Source organism: Nuphar pumila, chromosome 3, assembly GCF_984573655.1.
Source record: "Nuphar pumila chromosome 3, dmNupPumi1.hap1.1, whole genome shotgun sequence".
NCBI classification, from domain to species: Eukaryota; Viridiplantae; Streptophyta; class Magnoliopsida; order Nymphaeales; family Nymphaeaceae; genus Nuphar; species Nuphar pumila.
The window spans coordinates 128574277-128591790 of record NC_143251.1 but is presented as its reverse complement, the minus strand read 5'-3'; the positions used below and the strand labels follow the sequence as shown (position 1 = coordinate 128591790).

The following is a 17514-nucleotide window of genomic DNA, read 5'->3' as shown; positions in this document are numbered from 1 at the left end:
ATTACACCAAGCACCAATGAAGCCAAAATCCTAGGAAGGTGACAGCATTTTGCTCAGAGTACATTTTTTCCCAGCTTGAACCACATTATCTCATGTAATTCACCCTTTGCCGTCTGTTGCGGCGAGTGAATCTTCTTGCTGTATCCCTTCTATCTACTTGCTCCCAAGAATGTCCAATTCCAACACGGGAAAAATGCAACAGGAACCCATTTGTTTTGGGGGCACAGGAAGCAGAACTTGCAAATTCTTTTTCTAAGAGCAGAGGCATTCACAAATCCAATGGTGAAAATTTTGAAAGTGCAAAAGTTTTCCAAGCCCTTTCCAATGAAAAAACTACAGCAACTTCAGGGAAAGCCGAGACATTACGTGTGTTGAGTGAAATGAAACTAACTAAAGTGCAATGCACAACTGTTTAAGTTTAAAACATATTGACAACAATTAAACTGTTTTCATTCCCATATTAACATTAAATAGCAATGAGGATGTTCTACATTAGGCCACAAACAGCTAAAATAATGGGCATTCCCACTAACGAAAAATAACTACTAACATTCCCATCAGGAGGACAAAAAAATAACACTTTCGGCACAACAGTCACTTGTCTAACAAACCATCACATGAAAAATAAGCAAAAATTAATAAAGTCACCATATGAACTCAACATATGGCAAACAGGTGCAGGCAATAGGTCATTAATATTCCCATTTCTTCATCACCATACCATCAGGAGGGCTGCCCTCTACCTTCTTCGAGCCAACATCCTTCCAGTTTGTCGATAGCACTGTCCCATTTGATTCCACCTGCTCGAAAGGAAAAAAGGAAAAGAAAAGAAAAGAAAAACCATTAAACAGTGGATTTGATCATAAAATTATGTCTAGCCCACAAATGAGCAGAATAAAATAACATTAATAACCACAGATTCCAATTGTAACACCGTTTATCTGGGATCAATATGAACTCTAAAGGTTAAAGTAAGATCTTACAAAGGATTTTCTCATTGCTCGTCTGGTATCCTCATCAGCATTCTGATATATATCATGGAATAACTTGTTTAACGCAGCATCTCCTTCTAACTTCTCATCTTTTTCCTGAAAGAAATTTGAGCAATGTCATCATTAAACAACATATAACTGTCACATCTTGAACGATGACACAATGTTCACTCGTTCTCTCTCATCAATCATAGGTGAATAACTTGACACAAGGTTCATTTATTCTCTCTTATCAATCAATTGGCATACACAAAGAAAAGAAAAAATCATTCTGAAAGTTGAAATAATCTTGAAAATGCACCTCTCTCTTAACTTCAGCTTCCAGCTTATCCCAATCAATTCCCTTGCTTTTGGATGATGGATATGCGGGCCTCAGAGATCTTGAATCTGATCAGCAGAAATAACATGTTAGCTACCAGCTTGTCCCAGTCAGTTGTGTTCATCACTATCCGCAGACATGGATAGTTTCAGCTGAAATGAGAGGCAAAATGCAAAATGGCACCTAAAACAGTAAACTAGTGAATAGGCTCCGTTTGTGAACTGGCAGCTGGGGGTAGGAGTTGTGAAGTTGGGATGGAGCTGGTTCAAAATCCTCCCAAAGTGGCTGCTTATAAGAAGGGTGACATTTGGGAAGCTGAAGGGATAGTTTAAGATTTTGTTTCTTTGTTTATGCACTCAAAAAATGGGATAGAGATATTGTCAGTTCCAGGAATTAGATTACCCCAACTCCCTAACATCCTCCAACACTTTGTTCCCAAACAGAGCCTGAACGTGAAAATGAATCTTGCCAAATTGTCATTTACATCATAAAAGCAGTAGCTTTAGTACAATTTGAAGCACAATCCTAATAAAAGTGCAAGGGAATGTTCAAAGGAAAAATGTTCATTGTCCTCCCCAACTACATGCGTACCCTATTTGGATCTAAAGGACATAAGCATTAAGCAGCATACCACATAAAAAACTTAGCTTGCCAAACTGTGCATGTTGTCTTATAGACAATCAAGTCATCTCAGATCAACTTTACAAATCATTGTATCTTTAAACCATGACTAGATGAGATATAATCAAGGTTAATCTAACTAGCCAAGCTACAAATTAATGTAGGATGCAGAGGGTAGCGATTAACCAATTCCCAAAAATGTTAATCTTTGGCAAGTCATTCCACTTGAATTTGTCTCTAGAAACTCAGGCCAGTCAAGATAAAGACATGATACTGCTATCATTAATAGGACAAATCCCATGACATTTGAAACTCATATAGGGCACAGATTACCTGATGGTGAATTGAACCCTTGCAGAGTAGACACCGTTCCCTTATATTCCAAAGAAGCCCAATTAATAGATTCAGCTTTAAAAAGCCGGATTTCAATTTTTGTAGACAATACTTCATATCTGCACTTTTGATGAATAATCTGCTCAGACACAAAACAAGTACAGATAAAAGTCAGACCATGACCTAGGCATCTGGCATACACTCATATCATAGTTCCAACTCGAGAAAAGAAGCAAGGACAGCACATTTGAGCAAGGGCCTGCAAGAAAACCTAAAATGTCAAAAAGCAATTAGTGTTTCTTCCAATTGCCTCCACCTAATGTTTAGAAATATATATAAATAGTACAAAACCAATGGAGAACAAGACTATCATAGAACTGGTAATGAAGCAACCACTAACTGCTTATAGTATGCAGATGGATATACACCCAAACCCACTTGAAGATGATGTCTCCTGAGTTTCAAAGGCTAACATTTAGGCACGATCCTAATCTTGAAGTTGGTTTCTTTTTTTTTTTTGGTGGGGGAGGAGGGGGGAGATTAAGGCACCACCATTATCTTTTTAAATTTTGATTTGGATGCTATTAACCATTCAATTGAACTAGTGAACCTAAAGGTGGGGTTAGAAAAGAAGTACCAAAAGCAATAAACAATTTAATCTTCAAGCTTCAGGAGATGAGGAAAATAAATACATATTTCAAGTTCCAGATGCAGTGATATTATATGGACATTAACATTGGAGCAAAAATGCCCTTTGTACAAGGACACACAGTAAACAAGTCGTACGTTACTTGTCCAGGAAAAGACAAAAAGACCTTGACATCATAGAAAACTTAAAATGCAATGTGTTTTCCCACAATACCAGGAGAATATTGTCACATATTCAAAAAATTAGTGGAATGGTAATTCCTATGCAAAATACATGCCATTTTCACTATACTTACATCGTTACATTACTTAAGTGCATGAGAAAAATGGAATATAAAGTTCCCTCTAGTAGCAGTAATAAGAAGAAAGAACGCTGAAGCAAGAAAATAGATAATTATATGATCACATGAGTGTGTGTGTGTATGCAAGAGAGAGAGAGAGAGAGAGAGAGAGAGAGAGAGCATATCTTTCAATTACAGCTAGGTTGTGCAATGTATCAGCCAGGCACCATTTTTGGACCAGTCAATCAGCCCTTTGAGGGTCCAGAACTGGTCAAACCTGACCCCATCAACAAGCTGGGCCAGGCCTGGCCAGACCTTTTATATATGGGAAAGGCACAGGCTGGGCCTAAGCATCAGGCCAGGTTCGGCCTCAAACAGGTGGCTCAGGCCTGGCCCATTGCCCAACCATAATTACAACCATGGGGTGATGATCTATTAATCAGCAACCACTTGTAAATGCATAAAATGGATTACAAAAAAAAAACTGTCACCTTTGCAAATAAACGCTGTTGAAAGTAGAACATGTCTTCGCCAGGAATATCAATGGCAACATGTAGCTGAAAGAAAACAGAAACACATTAATATAAGTACAGGAAGAAGCAAACACCAAGAAGAATTTACATTGAACCAAACTAAAAAAGTAGCACACCATCTGTTCTCCAAATTCAACAGAAACATTTTGTGCAGGTATTCCCTTGGCAAAAATGGTCAAAACTACTTCATTCGGTTTCTGGTAAAATTCATGCCTGCAAAACAATATCATTCTAAGTTACAACTTGCAAGAATATTGCAAAATCAGACCAGAAAACAACACCACATGTTGGGAAAAGATGCAGCAGCAGAATCAAACTTAAGAAAGGTTGCAGCTTCTCTCAATGGTTGACTGGTGGCAGTGACCAAACACAGAAAAAGAAAGAGAGTTATTTCAAAGCTCGCCTTATATTGCAGTACATCATGCAGAATAATTAAAGGGATAAATCACTACCACCTTAAAGAAGCAAATATAAAAATAAACTTTTTGCATATATAAGAACACTATAAGCTTATTGTTTTCCAGCAAAACACAAGCACAAAAAAATGGAGGTTTAAGTTTGAGATATTAACCTGTATTTTGGCTTTGTCAATGGAACTGCTAGACTGGAATGCCCATTGCTGTGTGCATAATATTTTCCATTTGCAGGTTCAGTACCTGCTGATGTGGATCCAAGTGAATGCAAAACAGAACCTGGAAGGTTATTTGACCCTGGTGCCTTTAGAGTACCATTCATTTCTTCTGCAGAGTCAAACAAGAAAACATCCCATTATCATATTTCCAGAAATGTACGAGCTAAGGTATTTCCCAAAGTCTATAAGAGTAATGGAAGAAAAGTGGACATTGTGTGCGTGTCTGTAGAGTCACTACATGGTAACTCTGTAATTTTTGTTAAATGTGAGCTCATGCAAGGGCTGAAAGCAATCTACAGTGATCTCGCCATATCTCCAAAATGAAAATTACATTTCTTTACTCCTAAATAATTAGTGTAATTATCAAAAAATTAATTTAGTGTAATTCACAAATGTTAAAAGGAAGTTAAGGGTGTCTGTAATCCACAAACAAGTTAAACATGGCACAAAGTGCTTCATAAGCTACAAACAAGGTAGATACGTACACCTGACAAGATACTGCATAGATTTCTAGCAAATTTGAGGCATCTAACTATCCATTCACATTAGAAAGTTATTTATCCACATAGCTACAAGCATAGGATCCATTTATGCATATAAAATATCATAGGGACAAAACCAAGGAGACGTTATATGGAAACAACTAGGGATTATAGCAAATGAAAAGCTCCCAAACAGAGATCATCCAGAGAAACCTCAGTTGCTAGAATTATACAAAAATCAGTAAAAATTTGCAAGGAAACGCAAAAATAATTTCATCCGACAAAACTTGCAATCTGTTTCAAAGCTTGGTTGAAATCTTGTACAGCAGACAATGGAAACATATACTGTCTCCGCCCTATTCACCAACCATTTGAAAATGACTGAAAACCACTAACAAGAGATGTACGGTTACCTGCAATGCGCTTGTCACACTCCTCAATCAAATCATTGAATTTCGAGTTGCTTGGATCTAATGAAGCACCTATCTTAAGGGCGGCCTTCGCAGTCTTGTACTCTTCAAGTTGGAAGTATGCAATACTGGCCACAAGAGGCATAGCTCAGGAACAGATCAAAGGTATTAAGATAAAAATGAAAACAGCCATACACCACAGGGAACATGACAGCCACTCACAAGAGAGGGCCTTGATCTCATATCTAGTTTTAAGAACAAGAACAGAAAAACTGAAGAACATGTATGAAGTATTAATGATTACCCTCACCTATTCAATAAATAGTTTAAAGCAAAATACCCACAAATGCTGTGAAAAACATAAAATAAAGACACCTAATAATGCTTCCTGTCTATTCTCTAACAAGTTGCACGAATGGAACCTAGTTGAAAGGCTTGAAATTCTTAATATTCAAACCAGCAATATGTCTAGGCTTGAAACAATATCCTCATATTTAGTGGAAATTACCAATTCTTATTTTGAATACTTCCATAGAACCAAATAGAACTTTGTTACAAGTGCTGCAAATAATTGTTCTACAATTGTGAAAATATAGTTTGCAAAGAGGAGAGAAGGGGAAACATAAACAGTTAAAAGCTAGGAGAACAAAAAAATGGCTTCCACCATGACGTTCAACCAGCAAAAACAAAAAGGCTTTTGCTTTACCATATTCAAGATTCCAGAAATTTTGTCTTGAAAGCAACATGAACCTGAAGCTACCGCCATAAAATTGGCAGTTATAGTTACATATTCTCCAATTTGTGTTACAGATTCATTGAAAGAACACTGGCATAGACTACAACAAACAACAACAACTACGCCTTCATCCCAAAACCATTGGGGTCAGCGATATGAACCAAAAAAGAAATTCATTTGGGGTCTTCCACATGAATCCTTTTCCTCCAATCATTTCTATCCAATGCCATGTCCTCGGTGAGGTTCAAAGCATTCATATCTTTTCCTATCATCTCCATCCAAGTCTTCCTAGGCCTACCCCGACCTCTTTTAACTAATATATTTTCCCATTTCTCCAACCTTCTAACTGGAGCATCATTAGGCCTTCGCCGAATATGTCCAAACCACCGTAAACGATTCTCTCGCATCTTATTTTCAATGGGTGCAACACCTACCTTCTTACGTATCTCCTCGTTCCGAATCTTATCTTTTATTGTATTTCCACACATCCATCTAAGCATCCGCATCTCAGCTACACTCATTTTTTGAATATGATGTCTCTTGGCAGCCCAACATTCCGAACCATATAGTAAAGCGGGTCTAATAGTCGTCCTATAAAACTTTTCCTTCAACCGCAATGGCATTCTACGATCGCACAGCACTCCAGTTGCACTTTTCCATTTCATCCACCCAACCTTTATCCTATGATTTACATCCCCATCAATTTCTCCATACTTTTGAATGATGGATCCCAAATATTTGAAATAATCATTCACCGGTATTTCTTGCTCACCGAGCTTCACTACACTCCCATCACTACTTCGTTGCTTACTAAACCGACATTCCATATATTCCGTCTTACTCTTACTCAACTTAAAACCTCTAGCTTCCAATGTCTGTCTCCATAATTCTAACTTAGCATTAACCCCAGCTCTAAACTCATCAATCAAAACAATATCATCAACAAACAACATACACCACGGTACATTTTCTTGAATTGATCTCGTAAGCTCATCCATCACTATCGCAAATAGGAAAGGGCTTAAAGCAGATCCTTGATGTAACCCAACCGTTATCGGAAAATTGGTTGTCACCCCTCCACAAGTGCGGACATTGGTTACTACTCCTTCATACATATCTTTAATTATACTAATGTACTTGAGAGAAACACCTTTCTTCATCATTGTCCACCAAAGAACGTCCCTAGGTACTCTATCGTATGCCTTTTCTAAATCAATAAAAACCATATGCAAATCTTTGTTCCTCTTTCTATATCTTTCAATAAGTTGTCTAAGAAGATGTATAGCTTCCATAGTTGATCTTCCAGGCATAAAACCAAACTGATTCTTCGATATCATGACAACCTTCCTCAACCTAGACTCAATCACCCTCTCCCAAAGTTTCATAGTATGACTCATGAGTTTTATACCACGATAGTTTGTGCAATCTTGTATATCACCCTTATTCTTATATAAAGGCACCAAAGTACTCTTCCTCCACTCATTAGGCATCTTATTTGTTCGCCAAATCAAGTTAAAAAGATTTGTCAACCATTCTAAACCTTTCTCTCCCAAGCATTTCCAAGCCTCGATAGGTATACCATCTGGGCCAACTGCCCTTCTTGATTTCATTTTCTTCAAAGCCTCTGCAATTTCTTTCTTTTGAATCTTGCGCATGAAGTCACGATTTATCTCATGAAAAGGAATGGAAATGTCTCCAAGATCTTGAGCATGACTATCATTAAATAGCTTATCAAAATAATCTTTCCATCTCTCCTTAATCTCCTCATCTTTGACTAAAACCCTTTGTGTTTCATCTTTGATACATGTAACCATACCCAAATCCTTCGATTTCCTATCTCTCATCTTTGCAAGCCTATAAATATCCTTCTCGCCTTCTTTGGTATCCAACTTGTCATAAACCTCCTTATATACCTTAGCCCTCGCGTTTCAAACAACTTTTTTAGCTTCCTTCTTTGCTATCATATACTTCTCCAAATTCTCATTATCACGACTCTTACTTAGATTTCTATAACACTCTCTTTTAACCTTAATAGCTACTTTGACATCCTCGTTCCACCATGATGTATCCTTACCTAGTGGTGCACCGCCTTTAGACTCACCCAATACCTCCTTAGCCACTTTTCTCATGCCACCCGCTATCTTATTCCACATTGATTCTGAATCCTCCTCGAGACACCAATCAACTTCCTTAACTACCTGTTCTACAAACATTCCTTGTTTAGCTCCTTTCAGTGCCCACCACTTAATTCTAGGATCTATCTTATGTCTATCCCTTTTGAGGCATTGTCTAATTCTAAGATCTAAAATTAAGACTCTATGTTGTGTAGCTACACTTTCTCCCGGTATAACCTTACAATCGATGCAACAACCCCTATCTCTCTTTCTAAGTAGGAAAAAATCTATCTGACTCGTATTAACCCCACTTTTAAATGTTACTAGGTGAGACTCCCTCTTCCTAAACCAAGTGTTTGTTAAGATCATATCATAGGACAAACAAAAATCTAAAATCCTTTCTCCACTTTCATTTCTTTCTCCTATACCATAGCCTCCATGTATACTCTCAAATCCATCCCTACTAATGCCTACATGTCCATTAAGGTCACCGCCTATGAAAAGCTTTTCTCCATAAGATATCCCTTGTACTACTCCATCTAAATCTTCCCAAAATTGATGCTTAATGGAATCATCTAAACCTACTTGAGGTGCATAAACACTAATAATATTAATAATATCCGTACCTAATACTAATTTAATAAGTAAAATTCTATCACCCTTCCTACGAACCTCAACTACATTATCTATAAACTGACGACTCATAACAATCCCTACTCCATTCCTATTCCTATTTATTCCTGTATACCAAATCTTATATCCCCAAGGTTTTATCACTTTAGCTTTCTCACCTACCCATTTGGTCTCTTGAAGACATAAAATATTAATTTTTCTCCTACACATAACATCTACTAACTCTACCAACTTACCAGTTAAAGACCCTATGTTCCAAGTGGCTAACCTAATTTTATGGTCTTGGACTAACTTCTTTACCCCCACCCGTCCAACAAAGTGAGGGAACCCTTGCCTATTTGACACCACACCCGGGCGCCGGTGTGACGCGTCGCTTCTGGGCGACGACCTAGCAACCCTTGCCCATTTATCACTGCCTCCGGGCCTAGAGAGTACAGCGCGTCGCTCAGTAGGGAACGCCCCAACGAAATTCTCATATTGGTTCATTTTCATAGGATATGACAAAGTTTTTATGCTGGCTGTCACAGGCCTACCGCAACCCTCCTCCTTTATCCGGGCTTGGGACCGGCAGTGTATAACACTGGCATAGACTCAAAGACAAAAATCAATAAGTTGAATTACTTAACATTCATTGAGTTTTTCATCAATTTTACTTGTTTATTTTCAGCAAGCAACAGAACAATTATAAATGAAACACTGAGGATTTACAGTGAGTAATGAATTATAAGCAATCAACCAGCATTACCAACAAGAAGAAGATCAAACTCTGATACCTACCCCTTCCGCAAGTAAGCTTTAGGCATTGAAGGATCCAACTCAATCGCCTTATTTGTATCAGCAACAGCCTCTGCTCACAGTTTTTACTGATTAGAACAGCAATTATATCAATAATGAAACGTCACTTAATTAAGTCTAAATCTAACCCACTCAGAGATAATTAAAAATTGGGTTTTTAGGAAATTGGTCCCTGCCTTATAGCTTTTTGCAAATTAGTCCTTGCCTTTTGGTCAACCTTGGAAAATTGATTCCTCAGGTTAACAGCCGTCCCTCACACCCAATGGAAACTGTCAAGGGCAGGCAAATTGATGGTTCTGCCCTTACCATGGACTAATTTGCAAAACACCCATAAGACAAGGACTGGTTTCCAAAAAGTGAGCAAAAATTCTGCTTTGCCCTCATCGAGGTCTTTCATAAAAAAACCGAAGCATTAATTTGCAAAAAGCGTGTGGAAAAAGACTGTTTTACCCTCGTGCAGGATTGGTTTGCAAGGTAGGACTGATTTGCAAAGAGTGGGCGAAATTGACTGTTTTGCTCTCATTCATGACCACGCAAAAAAAAAACGGATTGATTTGCAGAAAAGTATATAAAAGGACTGTTTTACCCTTCTAGAGGACTGTTCTGCAAAAAAAACTAAGGTACCTGAAAATGAAAGTGATATTATCTTGTGATGATTTTGGGCGCCTAACCTATGTCATAAATATCCTCAACTGCCTCATCTAAGTGTAGTCATGTTCTGATGGACCCACCATGTGCATTTCAAACAATTTTATCAGAATCGAATTGAATCGGCGCATCAAATTGCCTAAACTTAAATCTTGAAATCAGGAACCAATTTGATGAGATATAAGTGGATATTTGAGGGGAAAAATGCCAAATCTTAACGCAAACAATGAGGAAAAGTTCATTTATTTCATAGTGACCAGAACCCAAACTTCTGTAAGTGCAGGAGCAAAAGGTTAGGTTTGAGAAAAGCACTCAAGTACTTAATTTGTTTTGTGTATTCTGAGATGAAAAAAGACAAAATTTACATTTAAAAAAATAGGAAACATTAAAAACAGACTTAGCAAACCATAATCGAACACCAAGTTCCATCAGGTGATAAAAAAGAAAAAGGCTTCTTCTTCCATTGGTAAGCAAGCTGGGGAATTTAGACCGTAACGGGAATCAAATGCAAGCATAGCACAATGACTCCACCGACACAGCAGTTACATTCAACCCAACGAGGACCCTTTCAATACGTCTCTTTCAATGGGCAGATCAGCGCTTTAATGTCTCCGCTTCATGATCCCACCACTACTTGCCCAAAAAGACCGTTTGAATAACTCGGTCTTAATATTCTCATTACCTTCATTCAATATGAACCCCAGAGGACACCTTAATCTCATGGCCTAAGAAAAAAAGCCAGCAACGGCTTTCTAGTTGGTGGTGGTGGTGGCTTCACTGTAGGGGGTGGCACTCAGGTGGGGAGGAAGGGGAACGACACTTCATAGTTCCTACAAAAGCCTAATTCTTCATTTAAACCACCACCCAATATTTTCACACGTAAACCCCCACATCCAAGAGTCTAATTTCACAGGCCTCAACAAAAGGGCACTCCAAAGGCTCAAGATCTGAACACTCCACTGAGAATCTCTCCATTTGCAACACAGGATTCGGCAACAAACAGAATGAGAAGTCAGGGAAGTCGCGGGGAGAGAGAGAGAGAGAGAGAGAGAGAGAGAGAGAGAGAGAGAGAGAGAGAGAGAGAGAGAGACGCCGGGTTCGGAGGGACGGACAGAGGTCGCGGGGGAGGGAGACAGGTCGCGGATAGGAAGTCTCCGGCCAGGGAAAGAGGTCGCAGGGAGGAAGTCTCCGGCGAGAGAGAGGGGGGTTCCTTCGTAATTTGCTAACCATTGTCAACGTTTGACCATGTTTAACTTAGCGGATAGCAACGGAAGGATCAATAACGGTGCAAAAGACGAGGACCAATTCGCAAAAAACCCTAAAGAAATTAAACAGTTGACAATAGCTTCCCTTCTGGCAAGTGTCAAATCAAATAATAATAATAAATAGCTGAACCTCATTACCCTCAGCGATCGGTAACAAAGAAAGAAAGCGCAAGATGCAACAATTCGCTGGTTCGCCTCTATTCCAAGCTACCACGAAGAACTACTAATATGCAAACAGATCGTGTGAAGGACGAGAGGAAAACAGAGTAGGACGACATGCAAGAACCGAATAGAATCCGGAAAGATCCACGCTTCCGGCGAGTAGCCGGAGCGGCGATTTGCGAAGCCAAGAAGAAGAATCGAATCGAGAAAACTAAGAAGAGAGAAGAGAACCTGTGAATCGCTCGAGCTTGATGTTGGCCTGCGCCCGATTGGCTAAGAGGCTGGCGTCTTCGCCATCCAGCGAGAGCGCCTGCGAGTAGAGGTCGCGGGCGAGCTCAAAGTTGTCGTCGAAGAAGGCCTCCGACGCCCTCATCTCCAACTGTCCGGCCATTGATTCCACTCTCCGACGACCTCTCTCTCTCTCTCTTTATGTGAAGAGATCGTTGACGAAGTCAAGCAGACGCGAGTTGAAGAAAGTCGGCGCCGCCGCGTAATCATTGCCTCTTTACAAAATTACTCTTATGGTAAAGCTCTGAGACCGTTGACTAAGTCAAGTAATGGCCCTTTTAGGTCATGTTTGATGGTTTGTTTGGACAAAATAAACAAAAAGAACAGAACAAACATAGCCCAATGTTTGTTTGGATTGTACCCAGATGCTATGTTCCAAATGTCCTTTTGATGACGATGTGCAGACAACTTGAACAGTCATGGATAATGGGTCAAATTATTTCATTTTGGATCATATGATTTAATCCGTACATCATTTTACATGTTTTAACAAGTTTATTATAGTTTTTTACCCGAATATGGATCCAATTACGAAATTATATCTAAAATCATGAATTTTTGCCCTGAATATGGATTTTAAATTGGATTTTTGCTCCGAATATGGATCTCAAATGAGATTTTTGCCTTGAATATGAAATTTTGCTCTCAATATAGATCTCAAATTGGATTTTTGCCTCAAATATGGATCTCAAATTGGATTTGTGCCCCGAATATAGTTCTTAAATGAGATTTTTGCCCGAATATAGATTTTTAATCTGAATATGGATTTCAAATTAGATTTTTGTCTCGAATATAGATCTTGAATTGGATTTTTGACCCGAATATGAATCTTGAATGAGATTTTTGCTCTAAATATGGATCTCAAATTAGATTTTTGCCTTGAATATAGATCTCGAATTAGATTTTTGCTCCAAATATGGATCTCAAATTTGATATTTTCCCCCAGTATAGATCTCAAATCGGATTTTGCCCAGGATATCAAATTGGTTTTTTGCCCCAAATATGGTTTTTTAAAAACTATTATACATTATGGTCATTTATCAAACAAAAAAGGTGAAGAAGATTTTTACAAGAACATTTTTGGATTACCTCAAAGTCTTAAAAAAAGGTAAATAAGATTGAAAGAATCTTTCAATTCATAGCATTTGTGGAGGAACCCACAAGGTTCTTGTTAGTTGTTTTATCCTTTTATCTCAATGGGTTGACTAAAATTAGCTTAAAACTCTTCTGGGGATATATCTTTTATGCATATGCATTTATCTTTATATTTTGTCGTTCAATGCATGATATTCACGAAGAATTAGACATGCTGCAATTTAGATCAACTTAGCATTGGGAATTTAGATAATTTTAGTGAAAGAGCAGTATTAATAAAGATGTATGACTTCATGAAAAGGTTCAATTGAAAGCCTGAGACTTGTTCTAATATGGCGTAATTTTACCATCAAACTATTTCATATCCCAATATAAACATCTTGAAAGGTTTCAATCCTTATCTCAAAAGTTCATTTTCATGAAAAAAAGAAATTAGAAATATTTGAGGTTAAATGCAGATAAAAGCAGCATCAATTGAATTATTAACAAAAATAAAAAACCTCAAAGATGTAAAACTTATTTACCATGCACTTAGCTGATAGCATGATCAGTTTGCTGATCAAAATACATAACAGAGAGCAACAGTTACCACAATGTCAACTTTGAAATCAACAGGATATGATTATCTCCAACCTCACTTGATCAAACATAACTCTATGCTTCCAAATCATTGCGATGAGCTAGACCGAGCATCTCTGCAATTTCAGAAATGAACCATATTTACCTCTACATAACAAGATCATGAGAAGTCTAGTTAGTTGCAACCACCATCTACATTAGCACCTCATTTGCTTTTGTCTTTTCTTTTTTTTCATTCTTAGAAGTTTTCGTTCAACTACCCATTAATGTCTGCTCTTACAATTCTCTTACTAACTAATGTACAGTCTTTAGTCTTTTATATCCGCTCAAAATACCAATATGGAGGGGCATGTTAAGGAATTTTAACAAATTCTCTTCAGAATCTTCATGAAAGCACTAAACCAAGGATTCCATAAACATTCTGATGTTCTCAGAATCATGCTCATATTCGACATACCTTTGTGGCTTAAACAGTCGGTTAAATTCAGCTGTCTTCCTGCTCTTATGAACCTTTTCTTTGGTCATTTTTTCAAATATCTTTTCACATTCTGGATACGGATTGACAAAGAAATTATAGAATTTGTGTCTGCTAGGCTTCACCAAAACCTTCAATCCCACCTCAACAGCAAGCCCACCTTATGACCTCAACCATTGAATGACCCTGTATCTGGGAACAATCTGTTTCTCAAGATTAGCACCCAAGTACTCTGGAACTTCAATCAGGTCACTGATTGGGAATCCGATTTCATCAGTAAGAAAATCGATCTTCCTCCCCAAATCTGCTAAATCATAAATGAGAATTATAGGCTCTCTCCACAACGATTTGAATGCATCACTATGATTCAACCCGTGTCGACCAAGGCAACCTACATTTCAAATTCTTCAACAGATTCACACATCTACCCAATTCCCCCATGCTTCAATCCAAACAATTTGTGGGTTGTTTACGGCGCCTTCTTAATCTCAAGAAAACCAAAACCCAGTTCCCTAAACTCTGAAACTAGAGGTTTTAACCGGTCCTCCACCCCCAATTCAAGAACCGCTGGGAGATCGCCGACAATGCGATCAATTTCTTTGCTTCTAAATCCAATTCCCTTTAAATAATTGATCCTCGACGCAATCTACCGCGCACCCAATTTGAACAGTTTTGGGAAATCCATCAAAGTCCTTGTTATGGCTTCGTCTCCAATGTCGACATCCCTCATAACCCCGACTCTTGGTTCCAATTCCAACCGCTTATCCAAGAAAACCAAACGCCCCTCCACCGGCCGCCGCCCAGAGAAAGCTCATCCCTCGACCTGGCCGCCACCCCTTCGTCAGCCATTGCTGAGAGAGAGCACACCGCCCCTCTGGCCGCTACACAGGAGAGAGAGAGAGAGAGAGAGAGAGAGAGAGAGAGAGAGAGAGAGAGAGAGAGTGTCGAGCGTACGGGAGATGGTTTGGCATGCCCGCTACACAGAAGAAACCCTTGCTGGAGGAGTGGCTTCCTCTGAAGATGCTTTTGCACGAGGAGCAGGTGGTGCCTGAGATCGAAGAGCTCATGGGCGCGCCCGTCGAGAAATTTTCGTTCTCCTCGTCCTTGTTACTTTTGTAACAGCTGATCCCTGTAAAATCAAGCACATAGCTGTGGATCACATCTGTACTGTCAAATTTTAAAAATAAAACAAAAAACCCGAAAAACTCATTTAGCACATATCATTTTGCACCTACCCATTACTCCTTTATATATATATATATATATAGGTCCACCCTAAATCACATCTGTGGGAATCAAAAGTAATAAGGATAAGGAGAACGAAAATTTCTTTCCCCCCTGTTACAAGAACGAAAATTTCTCGACACATGGGTAGTTTTCATAAGGTGGCTCCAAATATCATTTTTTATCCAAAACACATGATCCAAGTGTGGATTCCTCATAAATCGATCATGCCCAACACATTTATGAGGTCGGAACTGTGAAAAAAAAACAACCGAAGTGCAGAAAAAACCCATTTAACACATATCATTTAAAGTGTATCAATTTCGCACCTACCCATTTCTCTATATATAGGTAATAACTCCCGAGTGTCGTCAAAATTTGTTCTTACAAAAACCTAAGAATCAAATTGTTTGTGACTTGATAACTTTTTACCTTTAAAAAATTTAAAATTTAAAATTTAAACAAATTTTTACCCCCCTTAAAAAACATTAAGAAAATGAATTGAATCTGTTGTGAACCGGCCTCTCTTGATTCGTGATTGGCCAGCTCAAACCGATTTTAACAGCGTTGCCCCTAAATAAGCTCGGCAATCAAAACAAGAACAGGTGTTTGGCTCGGTTGGGTTTACCTTGTATAGGCTGATTAATTAATAATAAACATATCTTATATATGTTTTCTCTTGATATGGTTGAAGTGCTTGGCTTGTAAGCAATATTATAAATTTAAATCTCAAATCCTATTACTTACAGCTTTGCTACAATGTATTTATTTTGTAAAACAAACCTGTTTGAATTTGTCTCAACAGGCTTAATATCTAAATTTTATTAGTTTAAATTTAAAATATATATATTCTTTTAAAGTAGCTAACTCGGGCTCACCATAAGATTGAGTCAAGCTTGAACACCCTTTGTTCAGTTCGTTCGACTTGTTTATCAGCCCTAACCCCTACCTTCGACTCTATCACTCAAACAGTGTGAAGGTTACCATCGCATACGTCGTTCTTGAGGTCTATTGGCAATGGACAATCTCATGATAGAATTGAGAGATTTTGTTTGGGGTATATTTTATCATTCAAATATAAAGTTGCAAGCATTTTTTAAGTGTGTCGAACTTCTTTTTTTTTATGACGAAGAAACCTTCACCAAGAACCAGATCACTTAGGGAGCATTTGCTTGCCAAGGAAAACTCTCCTTTTTCGTGAAAATGCATCGACGGGAGTGCGTTTATGCGGTGCTCAAAATGTGGAAATGAACATGGGATGGTGGATTTGCATCGACGGGCATACCAAAATGCATACTGGACCCTCCTTTTTTTGCGAAAAGCATTCCTGTAGGGTGGGGGTGGGGGTGGGGGATCCGATTCTGTTGCCATGGAAAATATATTCTGATATTTTCAAAATATTGATGATGTACTAGTCACAAGGAAATCTTAGGGCTCATCTGTTTCCTTCTCATGAAAGGGAACGATCTTTCATGGAAAGAGCACACGTTCCAGAGTGACCTTTCCATGAAATATCTTTCCCATGGGAAGAGGCGTGAACGAGTTTACTTTTGTAAAGTGGAGGGAGGCGGTAAACCCTAGAGCCCACTTGAGTTGATTTTTCTCGCCTTTCTTTTGGCCATTTGTTTTTTCCCACGGAAACTAAAGGAGCACCAGCGTAGCACTTTCTCATGAAAGTGGCTTGAAAAGGCTCTTAAGAAAATATCAGCATGCTCTTTTTGTCTGGGTTAGGCAGACCCCCTCCCAGTACAAAAAGGCCAAATTACGTACCAAAAAGTGAGGAAATTACGTACCACCATCACTGGCGATTTCGCCGACAACGACGACACTCCCCCCAGGTCGGTGACAGACGCCCTTCGCCAGCAACGCCGGCGAAGGTAAGGGGAAACTCCATTTTTTTTTGTTTTTATTATGCATCCGCCGTCGGCTGCCGTCGGCACCAGCGGCCGGCCAAAGCAGCCAACGGCGACTAATCGCCATTTGCCATTGCTGTCTGCCGGCAGTTGCAGTGGTCGGAAGCCTGCAAAAAAAAAAATCCCCGGTGGCGTCCGATTTTACTCATAAATCTAATGCCTGTGTGGCGTTCGGTTTCTCAAACCACGACAGGCATTCGGTTTCTCAAACCACGACGCCCCTTCCCGGTTCATCTTTTTACAGCCCCCACCAACGGTACCGCCAGCATTTCCGGCCACTGACAGTAGCTACTGCCGACTGCCTCTGGCTGCTGGTCTCGAATGCAACCAGCGACAA

General features: G+C 39.0%; 1 protein-coding gene across 1 annotated transcript; it reads right to left on the bottom strand.

The window, feature by feature from the left end:
• Window positions 1-428: 428 nt before the first annotated feature.
• Window positions 429-12043, bottom strand: LOC149843741 (protein SGT1 homolog A-like). Its single transcript, XM_090000044.1, has 10 exons — window positions 11835-12043; window positions 9511-9580; window positions 5254-5378; window positions 4299-4467; window positions 3844-3940; window positions 3686-3751; window positions 2266-2404; window positions 1294-1379; window positions 984-1088; window positions 429-800 (listed from the first exon to the last, which is right to left on the bottom strand). The coding sequence occupies exons 1-10, from the start codon at window positions 11992-11994 to the stop codon at window positions 693-695; spliced, it is 1125 nt and encodes a 374-aa protein (XP_089856170.1). The 5' UTR covers window positions 11995-12043; the 3' UTR covers window positions 429-692.
• Window positions 12044-17514: the final 5471 nt, after the last annotated feature.